The following is a 9,298-nucleotide window of genomic DNA, read 5'->3' as shown; positions in this document are numbered from 1 at the left end:
TACAATGAGCACCCATATACCCTTTACCCTGATTCACGCATTGTTCACATTTTGCTACATTGGCTGTATCTCTCTCTATTTTGCCGAACCGTTTGAGACTAAGTTGCAGCCACTCAGCCCTAAACACTTTAGTGTGCATTTCCTAAAAACAAGGACATTTTCTAGCAAAACCACAGTCTGGTGATCACACTCAAGAAAGTTAACCTTGATGACGTAAGATCTATAGGCCTTATTACGTTTTCTCCAGTTGGCCCAATAAAGTTTTCTGTAACTCACCCACGCCTCCCGGCCCTCAAGGTCCCATCAAAAATCTGACTTGAGGGAGGCCAGGGTGGCTCAGTCAGTTAAGCCACTGCCTTCTGCTGAGGTCATGATCCCAGGGTCCTGGGATAAGTCCTCTATTGGACTCCTTGCTCCCTTGCTCGGCAGGAAGCCTGCTTCTCTCTCCACCTCTGTCTGCCACTCTGCCTCCTTGTGCGCGCTCTCTCTGACAAATAAATAAATAAATAAATAAATATATATATATCTAAAAAAAAAATCTGACTTGGCATTTAGCTCTAGGCCGGGAGTTTGGATTTCTCCTCTGCAGCTCACTGGGCCTGCTGCTGTGGGGCCGGCCTCCAGGAAGGTAGCTCCAGGTGGGAACAGCGCTGGCCGTGAACTCACAGGTGCAGGTGGGGTCCACGAGAGGAACCTAAGCCCTACTTGAACCCCACACATGTCTTTCTAGGCCCTGGGCATGCAAGCTGGGAGTGGGGTTGGGGAGGACACTGTCCTGCCGCTGGGCTTGCTGGGGAAGAATTCAGTCTCACAATAAATTACCTTCCGTGTCTGTCCCTCCTTCAGTGTCAGTCAAGGACTTGTCCATCCATCCCCACAACAGCTCCTGGGGCTGGTACTGTTTTCTCCCCTTTTACGATTGAAAGGCGTTTCTGTTTTTCCATCTGATGAGGAGGCCAGTGATGGCCACAGGATGAACCATGGCCAAGTGAGCCAAGACAGTGGCTGTTTCCTCCTCAGGTGTCCAGGCTTGGGCATCTCAAGGCTGCTGCTCCCGCCTGCAGCCGCCATGACCATCCTTGGGAGAGACAGCCACCGGCTCCAGCGGTGCCTCATTGCCCAAAGATCACCTCTCCTACCTGCCCAGATGGCTGCCACAATGGGCTTTGGTCGAACCAGTGATGCCTCAAGGCATTCCTCTGTGGCAGAAGCAGGGACTGTGATCTGATCATCTCTGGGGTCCTGATGGGGCCACAGAACCATTTGTCAACTCTTTTTTTTTTTTTTAAAGATTTTATTTATTTATTTGACAGACAGAGATCATAAGTAGGCAGAGAGGCAGGCAGAAAGAGAGAGGGGGTAGCAAGTTCCCCACGGAGCAGAGAGCCCGATGTGGGACTTGATCGCAGGACTCTGGAATCATGACCTGAGCTGAAGGCAGAGGCTTTAACCCACTGAGCCACCCAGACGCCCCTCATTTGTCAACTCTTGACAGGGCTTTCACAGACCAGAGTTTAGTTAGGAGTTTGTAAATTGGGCGGGATTATTTGCAGATAAGGAAACTGGGGTGTAGCAACAAATCTCAAAAGCATCCTATCACAAGAAGAAAACCAGAAATGGAATGCAAGCCCCTTATTCTGCTGTGGAGGGGGTGGGGACTGAGGCTCAGAGATCACCAGACCTGGTTCCTGACCTCTACTTTACAGGGCAGGAAGGGGTGAAGGGAATTATTACTCTCTGTGCCTGTTTTGGAGTCAGAGGTAGGACCAGAACCTGGTTCTCTAAAGGGCCTTTCCAGAACTTTCTGTGATACAGTTCAAGTGGTGGTGTTGGTGTTGGGGGGAATCAATAATAATGATGACAGCAATAATAATAATAGTCATTGAGTGTTTGCCACATGATAGACAAGGGTCCAAACACATTACAGCTACTAACTAATTGAATTCTCAAACCATTCCTGTTAGGTGGGTGCATTTTTATCCCCATCAGCTCATTTTATAAAGGGGGAAACTCGGGCTTCAAGGAGGTAAGACATTTGCTAAAGGTTGCTCAGCTCCTGCAGGAAACAGCCAGGTCTCTGCCTTCTAGCGGCTCTGACCTTGAGGCAGACAAGGGCTGTTGCCCTATGGGCTGTATTCTTGGAGTTCTTGAAGCCTGCGGCTCGGCTCAATAAAAACTTCACAGGCGAGCAGAGAACCCAGGCTGAGCATGGGGTGGGTGGCAGCTCCTCCGGACTCAGGCAATTCTGGGTTTGAATTCTGGCTCTTTCATTTCAGTGACCTTGGTGCGATTGATCTCTTAGGCCTCCATTTTCTCATTGATAAAACGGAGATTGCACAGGAGAAGTCTTGGTTCCGTTATACACTAGGAATCACTATGCCTGTGACCCTTAGTTTCCTCCTCTGTAAAATGGGGAGAGTGGCTCTGGGCTGGGGACTATTCAGGTAAGCCCTAACTTTGAGGCTATGAAAGACCGAAATAGAACTGGGTTATGGCATTAACATACAGTTGATAAAATGATTTTGTGTAATTTCAGACCTCCACTGGATGGGGGAAAGGGAATGCAAAGGGCACCTTCTGTCCTGCCCTTTCGACCAGCAGCCCCTTCACCGGTTACTGTTTGCACTCTCCCGCCCCCGAACTTGGGCTGCCAAACCTCTCAGAGCCGCAAAGCCAGTTTCAGGGAAAGCTGATGGTTGGCCCCTTAGAATCCATGTGCAAACCTCGCGGGCGCTGAATGGCTGGGCGACTTAAGCCCGAGAACCTGGTGACGTCAAAGTCACGCTCTCCCTTCTTAAAGGTGCAGGCTCGCACGCCGTGTTCGTTTTTCTGTGTTCGGACAAATAATTAGGACCGCACAAAAGTTTTAAAGGCGAGGCAGGTGGCGGGCTTTCTGGTGCGGGGCTTGCATGGGAGACAGATTTGTCTCCCTGAGAAGCGCGATTAGAGACGCCAGCGCAGTATTTAAGCCCACTTGTCGCCCAGGGAGGCAGCCTGGTGCAGGGTGAAGTACCTGGAAGGTTCGAACTCCAGACACTAAAACTTCGAGCCTCAGTTTCATCTTCTGTAAAAACGAACCAAATAATAATATATTTCTAAAAGTTTGGGGGCATGGAAGTAATGTTGTGAGAGTAACCAACGGAAAAAATGTCAGACCCCTTCTTCCGTACTCAGTCCTCTCACTGTGCGAAGGAGGAACCCGAGGCCCAGAGTGGTGGTGTCACTTGCCCAAGGTCACGCGGTGGTGGGACTAAGTTGAGTCCGGCTGACCCCGGGCTTCCTGGCTTCCTGGCTCCCGGGCCAACCTTCTCCCTGCCCCAACCTGGCTGGCCCGAGTCGCACCTCGTCTAATCCCAGCGCCCACGGGCGCACGGAACCCAGCGGTCTGCCGACTGGTTTTGGATGCGCCTCAGTGGATCACCTGTAAAATGGGGATAATGCTAATTCCTGTTTGGTAGGTCGCCATTATGTTGTAAAGCCTCAGCAAGGAGCCTGGCGGGTAACTATTTGTCATCGCTATTTGATATCCCCGTGGCCTTGGAAGAACTGATTCAAATCCCTGCCTTCTCGCAGATGAGGACGCTGAGGAAGAGGCGGAGAGCGCGTTACCCACGCTGGCCCGGCAAGATAAGGGGAGCGCCGGGACTCCCGGGACAACGCTCGGCCAGGGCACTGGTGGGATGGAGTTTGTGAGAATACACAGTTAACTGCGGTGCTACCACCGGTCACGCGCAAAGTGGAGACCCATGACCTTGCTTGGAGCGCTGGCCCGGCCGGGTACCCGCGGCGCAGCGGCAGCGCTGGGAGTGGGGCGCGGCGGGTCCCGGAGCTGCGGCTGGTGGGCGGGTCCGATGGAACTCCGGGCATGTAGCTGGTCGGCCGATGGAGGGCGGAGCCTCGTGGCGCGGTCCTGGGGGCGGGGCGGGCTTGAGAGCCTTCAGCGACGGCCTTGGTGCGGGGCGAGCGCGCGCGGACCGCACACCGGCCGCGGAGCCGCCATGGGCCCGCTGGGCCCCGGGCGCCGTGCAGCGCGAGCACTGGCCTGGAGTCAGGTGGGCAGAGCAGGACCGGGGTTAAGGGCCTGGCAGGGAGCGGGGGCGGAGATGGGCCTCCGGAGGTCCCGAGGAACCTGACCCGGGGTTGGGCTGGGGTCCCGGACTCTCCAGACGTCAGGCAGATCTGGTCGTCCCATCCGGCGTCCGCTGCGCGCGGAGACGGGGTTGCTCCGAGGAGCAAGGGGAGATCCTGTCTTCGCACACCTTCTTCCCGCTCTCTTGGTCGAACCTCCGGCCTCTGTCTTGGGGAGAGAGAGCAGAGAGAGATTGCCCTTCCCATCCAGGCCTGAGGGACTGGCCCTTCCGGCCTCGGGAGGGTACGGGAGGGAGGGCCGGGAACCCAGCCTTCAGTTCCGAGAGCGGACGGTCTTTTCGCGGCCATCAGATTTGTTTACACGTTTCCCCCATCGCTCTGCCCCACCTTCCACTCCCGGTGACGGGGCACAGAAGTGCCCGCCTCGGGAGTCGGGGGCTGAGGAGGGGGCTCAGGCGTTTGATCGATCTTTGGGTTCTCAGGGCCAGACGGGGCGCCTTCCCCCAATGAGGGGGCACAGTAATTCCGTGTTACTCACAAGGGGGAATGACAGTGGACCGTTGTTGTTTCTTAAGTAATGAGTAACTACCCAAATTTCCTTCCTGTCTGCTCCCAGAGTGACCTTGTTCAGGTCGTTTCACCTCTCTGAATCTGTTTCTCCACTGGCAAAGTAGAGCTGACTGAATTGCTTTAAAATGTAATTGTGGGGGTGCCTGGGTGGCTCAGTGGGTTAAAGCCTCTGCCTTCGGCTCAGATCATGGTCCCAGGGTCCTGGGATCGAGTCCCACATCGGGCTCTCTGCTCTGCAGGGAGCCTGCTTCTTCCTCTCTCTGCTTGCCTCTCTGCCTACTTGTGATCTCTGTCTGTCAAATAAATAAATAAAATTTTTAAAAATAAATAAATAAATAAAATGTAATTGTGAGGGTATCTGGGTGGCTAAGTCTGTTAAACTTCTGCCTTCCGCTCAGGACATGATTCCAGGGTCCTGGGATCCTGCCCCGATTGGGCTCCCTGATCCTGGTTCTCACTTTCCTCCCCACTGGTGCTGTTCTTTCTCTCAAATAAATAAAGTCTTCAAAAATAAAAATAAAAGGTAATTGTGAGGATTGTCTGAGTTCATATTTAGTGTGTGAATTCAGGTAAAGGGCTGTGTCAGATCCCAAAGTGCCCCTGCCTCGTGTCTCCCCTTCCCACTGGTTTTTGTTTTGTGAGTGGCGGTTCCAATGGACTTGTTTGTTTTTCAGAATTGAAGCTACAAGATGGCTGACCAGGACCCTGGGGGCATTAGCCCCCTCCAACAAATGGTGGCCTCGGGCACTGGGGCTGTGGTCACCTCCCTTTTCAGTAAGATCTGGGGAGGTGGGAAGGGGACAGCTGGGGACTGGGACAGGCCAGAGATTGGAGGCGACTTGGTCCTGGGGTAGGGGTCAACGGTGGGGTCCTGAAAGGAGCCTTCAGACCTGCCCTTCTTCTCCAGTGACGCCCCTGGACGTGGTGAAAGTTCGCCTGCAGTCTCAGCGCCCCTCGATGGCCAGCGGTGAGTGCCTAGACTTGGAGCCCAGAAGGGGCCTGGGCAAAACCAAGATCTCCCAGAGATGGGGTCCCTGGGACAGGTCGGAGGGGGGGGGGCCCTTCTGACTTAAGGGACTGTCTTGTGTTTTAGAGCTGATGCCTCCCTCCAGACTCTGGAGCCTCCCCTACGTGAAATGTGAGTTCCCCAAACCATAGGGAGCTTGTGAAAGTCCAGGGCATAGAGTGGCCCAGTCTCCCCAGGGGACCTGAGTGCCCACAGCCCTACCACACACTTCCAGGTCCTACCAGCGAGCCCTGTGTCCTGAACAAGAATGTTCACCTGGAGACCATGGCCTGTGCTGGCCTCCAAGGGATGGGACTCACCCCCCTCCCTGCGGGGTCCCAGGGCAGTGTCCTCCTAATACCCTCTTCCCTTCCCCAGTGCCCTCCTCTCTCCGATCCACAGGGAAGTGCCTCCTGTACTGCAACGGGGTCTTGGAGCCCCTCTACCTGTGCCCGAACGGTGCCCGCTGTGCCACCTGGTTTCAGGACCCCACCCGCTTCACCGGCACCGTGGTGAGGAGCGGCTGGGCCCCCGCCTTGAATCTGAGTGCTCTGGAGGGATTCACTTCGGTCGGGTGGGAGACCCAAGGAGGAGTGGGTGGTGAAAAGCAAGTAGCAGTAGCCGGGGCAGCTTGGGAAGGGCTCTCCGGTGGAGGTGGTACCTCTCTGTGGTTTGAAGGGTGAGTGGGAGTCTGTTGGGAGCTAAATGGGTGATTGCACATGTGCTGGCCTGAGGGGCTCTCGCCTCCCAGCAGGACCCAGGGCTGCGGGCGGAGGTGAGGGCATCAGGCTGGGGCCCAGTCCAGGTGGGCCCCATCACAGGGCTCATTCACATTCCTCCTCCCTCCTTGTGGGCTGGTGTCTGTGCGGCCAGGATGCCTTTGTGAAGATCGTGAGACACGAGGGCACCAGGACCCTGTGGAGCGGCCTCCCAGCCACCTTGTGAGTCTCCCAGTCCCGCACATTGCTTTTCCCTGCTCTCCTGCTCTGATCCTTTACTCTCCTGTCATGGTGGCTGGGGTGGGGGCGCCTGGAAGGTTGGGAGCCTTTGGGAGTCTCAGCTAACGTCTGTTCACGCTCCCAGGGTTATGACTGTACCGGCCACTGCCATCTACTTCACCGCGTATGACCAACTCAAGACCTTCCTTTGTGGTCGAGCCCTGACTTCTGATCTCTACGCCCCCATGGTGGCTGGCGCACTAGCCCGCTGTGAGCACAGCCCGGGGCCCTTGATCTCTCTCCGACCCCCAGCTCTGCCGGAGCCCGGTGCGGGCTTCCAGCTCTAGTGTCTGGCAGCTTAGGGGTGGAGGGATCTCTTGGGCCCCTAAATCCCGGGAGAGGCGGTGTCTATCGGGCCCTGTGAGCTGACCCCTCCATACTGTTCCCCTGCAGTGGGCACTGTGACTGTGATCAGCCCCTTGGAGCTGGTGCGGACAAAGCTGCAGGCTCAGCACGTGTCCTACCGGGAGCTGGGATCCTGTGTCCGAGCTGCCATGGCCCAGGGCGGCTGGCGCTCACTGTGGCTAGGCTGGGGCCCCACTGCCCTTCGGGATGTGCCCTTTTCAGGTAGGAGTTGGATGCGGGGGGTGGGGTAAGGGAGCCTCTGGATGACATACAGGTGGTCTACAGTGTGGTGACTTTGAAGTTGCTTTTCTGGACCTTGAATATCTCATCTGTGAAATGGGTTCAGCGGGTGGGGTAGTCACCCAGGTTTCCAGGAGAAAATTCTCACGGAGGATCTGTCACAGAAACTGGTCTGCCACAGACAGTCCTCATTCTCCAGAGGAAGGGCTCGTTGCATTGTGCGGGGGTGAAAAATGGGAGGTTTGAGACCACCCTGCTGCCCTTCCTGACTCTAATGAGTGTTTCCCAACATCCCCAAGCCCTGTACTGGTTCAACTATGAGTTGGTGAAGAGCTGGTTGAGTGGGCTCAGACCAAAAGACCAGCCATCTGTGGGCATCAGCTTCGTGGCTGGCGGCATCTCAGGGACGGTGAGTTGATTGGGCCCAGACAAGGCCAGTGCGAGTGGCCTTGGGAGGCCCGAGAGTTGTGGGAGGCGCTCCAGGGAGACGGGCTTGGGTAGCTCCCTCTTGAGGAGCAAGCTCACCCTGCCTAGTGAAGCCCTAGCTAAGGCTGGCAGAGCTCGGCTGGACACGAGGGAGGGGGTCCTGGGACCCGAGACCAGCCCTCTCCCCACCCCACCAGGTGGCGGCCATCCTGACTCTACCCTTTGACGTGGTGAAGACTCAGCGCCAGGTCGCGCTGGGAGCAGTGGAGGCTGTGAGAGGTGAAGGTTCTGGCTGGTGCGGGGCTGTGCGGGTGGGGACCCAGGCGGGGTCCTGACCTGGCTGTGCCTCATGTTTGCAGTGACGCCCCCACGCGCCGACTCCACGTGGCTGTTGCTGCGGAGGATCCGGGCTGAGTCGGGCACCAGGGGCCTCTTTGCAGGTGAGTGTGTGTGTGTATGTGTCCAAGCTCAGGAAGGATTGGGGCCCCCTGGGGTCCTGACCTCTGACCCTAACCCCCACTCCCTTTGCAGGCTTTCTCCCAAGGATCATCAAGGCTGCTCCCTCCTGTGCCATCATGATCAGCACCTACGAGTTTGGCAAAGGCTTCTTCCAGAAGCTCAACAGAGAACAGCCTCTGGGCTCTTAGAAGGAGCCGGGGGACAAGGACCCCATCTCTTCTGTGGCTGGGGGGTGCCGAAGGAGACTGAGCCAAGTGCCTTGTCCTCAGCACTGAGGGGAGGGGCCTCATTTCCCATCCCCCTCAACTACGAGTCCTAGGGGGGTAGGGGCTTGCCCACGAGGCCTGCCCACGCCCCTTCCCCAAAACAGCTTTATTCCTGCTGTTTCTCATTCCCAAGCCCCAAGGATAATCACTTTTCCACCACCACCACCACCCCTACCCAAGTTCAAGACCAAATCTGCTATCTGTCCCCTCCCTTGCCACCGTTTCCCTGTGTGTTTGCTGTAGCGGTGGTCTGCTCCTGGGAGCCACCAAACCCTGGGCCTGGTGTAGTCTGCCCCCCCCCCCCCCCCCCCGTCCCTGTGAATTCCTTGAATCTAAAGACGATGAACCTCTCATTAGCGCCTGTGACTGCGGGGTGGGGAGGGGTGGGGAGGAGGAGGACTTGGTGAGTGGTCCCCTGGAAGGGACCCAGAGGTTGGCTCTGACGACCCAGGTGGTATCCACAGAGAGGACACCCTGCCAACTTAGAGCTGGGTCAGGGTGAGGACCCAGAGTTGAGGGGGTGACGGGTAGTGTTAGAGCCACGGGGGAGGGTGGCAAGACCTCTCCCCACGGATACCCTCCAAGTGACAGCAGAGGGCGGATGCTTCACTGGGGGTGCAACTCTGGGCCAAAGCTGAATCCCTCAGGATGAGGAAAGTCTCAGAGAACAGGGCCCTGCCAGGGCTGGCTGCCTCTGTCCCGCCCTCGTGCTGTTCAATGTCTTCCCTGCTGGGGGCTAATCAAGTTACTAAGAGCCTCAGGTTGAATGGGGCACCGACACGTTGTGGTCTTTCCCTGGACAGGACAAAAGCACCCCAACTTCCTCAATCGTTCTGACCAGTTTGCTCCCGTGGGGCGCACACCCGTGGTGTCTGGTCTACCATCACCCTGGTTACGGA

At 56.7% G+C, this 9,298-nt stretch overlaps 1 protein-coding gene across 4 annotated transcripts; it reads left to right on the top strand.

The window, feature by feature from the left end:
• The first annotated feature begins 3,252 nt into the window (after positions 1-3,252).
• On the top strand, positions 3,253-8,752 carry SLC25A39 (solute carrier family 25 member 39). 4 transcript variants are annotated; one of them, XM_082707626.1, is made up of 13 exons: positions 3,253-3,454; positions 3,574-3,675; positions 5,334-5,433; positions 5,567-5,626; positions 5,753-5,797; positions 6,044-6,177; positions 6,539-6,606; positions 6,749-6,873; positions 7,057-7,230; positions 7,548-7,657; positions 7,872-7,953; positions 8,034-8,114; positions 8,206-8,752. In XM_082707626.1, exons 3-13 carry the CDS (start codon positions 5,349-5,351, stop codon positions 8,319-8,321), a joined length of 1,080 nt encoding a protein of 359 aa, XP_082563752.1. In that variant the 5' UTR covers positions 3,253-3,454; positions 3,574-3,675; positions 5,334-5,348; the 3' UTR covers positions 8,322-8,752. The 4 variants fall into 4 exon arrangements, with proteins under 4 accessions (XP_082563752.1, XP_082563754.1, XP_082563751.1 ...); XM_082707628.1 differs by lacking the exon at positions 3,253-3,454 and having other exon boundaries at positions 6,068-6,177; XM_082707625.1 differs by lacking the exons at positions 3,253-3,454; positions 3,574-3,675 and adding an exon at positions 3,895-4,052.
• Positions 8,753-9,298: the final 546 nt, after the last annotated feature.

This window comes from Mustela nivalis (assembly GCF_964662115.1).
Source record: "Mustela nivalis genome assembly, chromosome: 17".
NCBI lineage: Eukaryota > Metazoa > Chordata > Mammalia > Carnivora > Mustelidae > Mustela > Mustela nivalis.
This window is presented reverse-complemented; position numbering and strand designations above follow the sequence as displayed.

What these genes read in the sequence shown, in the direction of transcription:
- SLC25A39 (XM_082707626.1), top strand. Translation starts at nt 5,349, where the DNA reads ATGGCTGACCAGGACCCTGGGGGCATTAGCCCCCTCCAACAAATGGTG. An exon ending in GGCTGGCGCACTAGCCCGCT is followed by an intron (nt 6,874 to 7,056) that starts GTGAGCACAGCC and finishes GTTCCCCTGCAG; the next exon opens with TGGGCACTGTGACTGTGATC. An exon ending in CTGGCGGCATCTCAGGGACG is followed by an intron (nt 7,658 to 7,871) that starts GTGAGTTGATTG and finishes CCACCCCACCAG; the next exon opens with GTGGCGGCCATCCTGACTCT.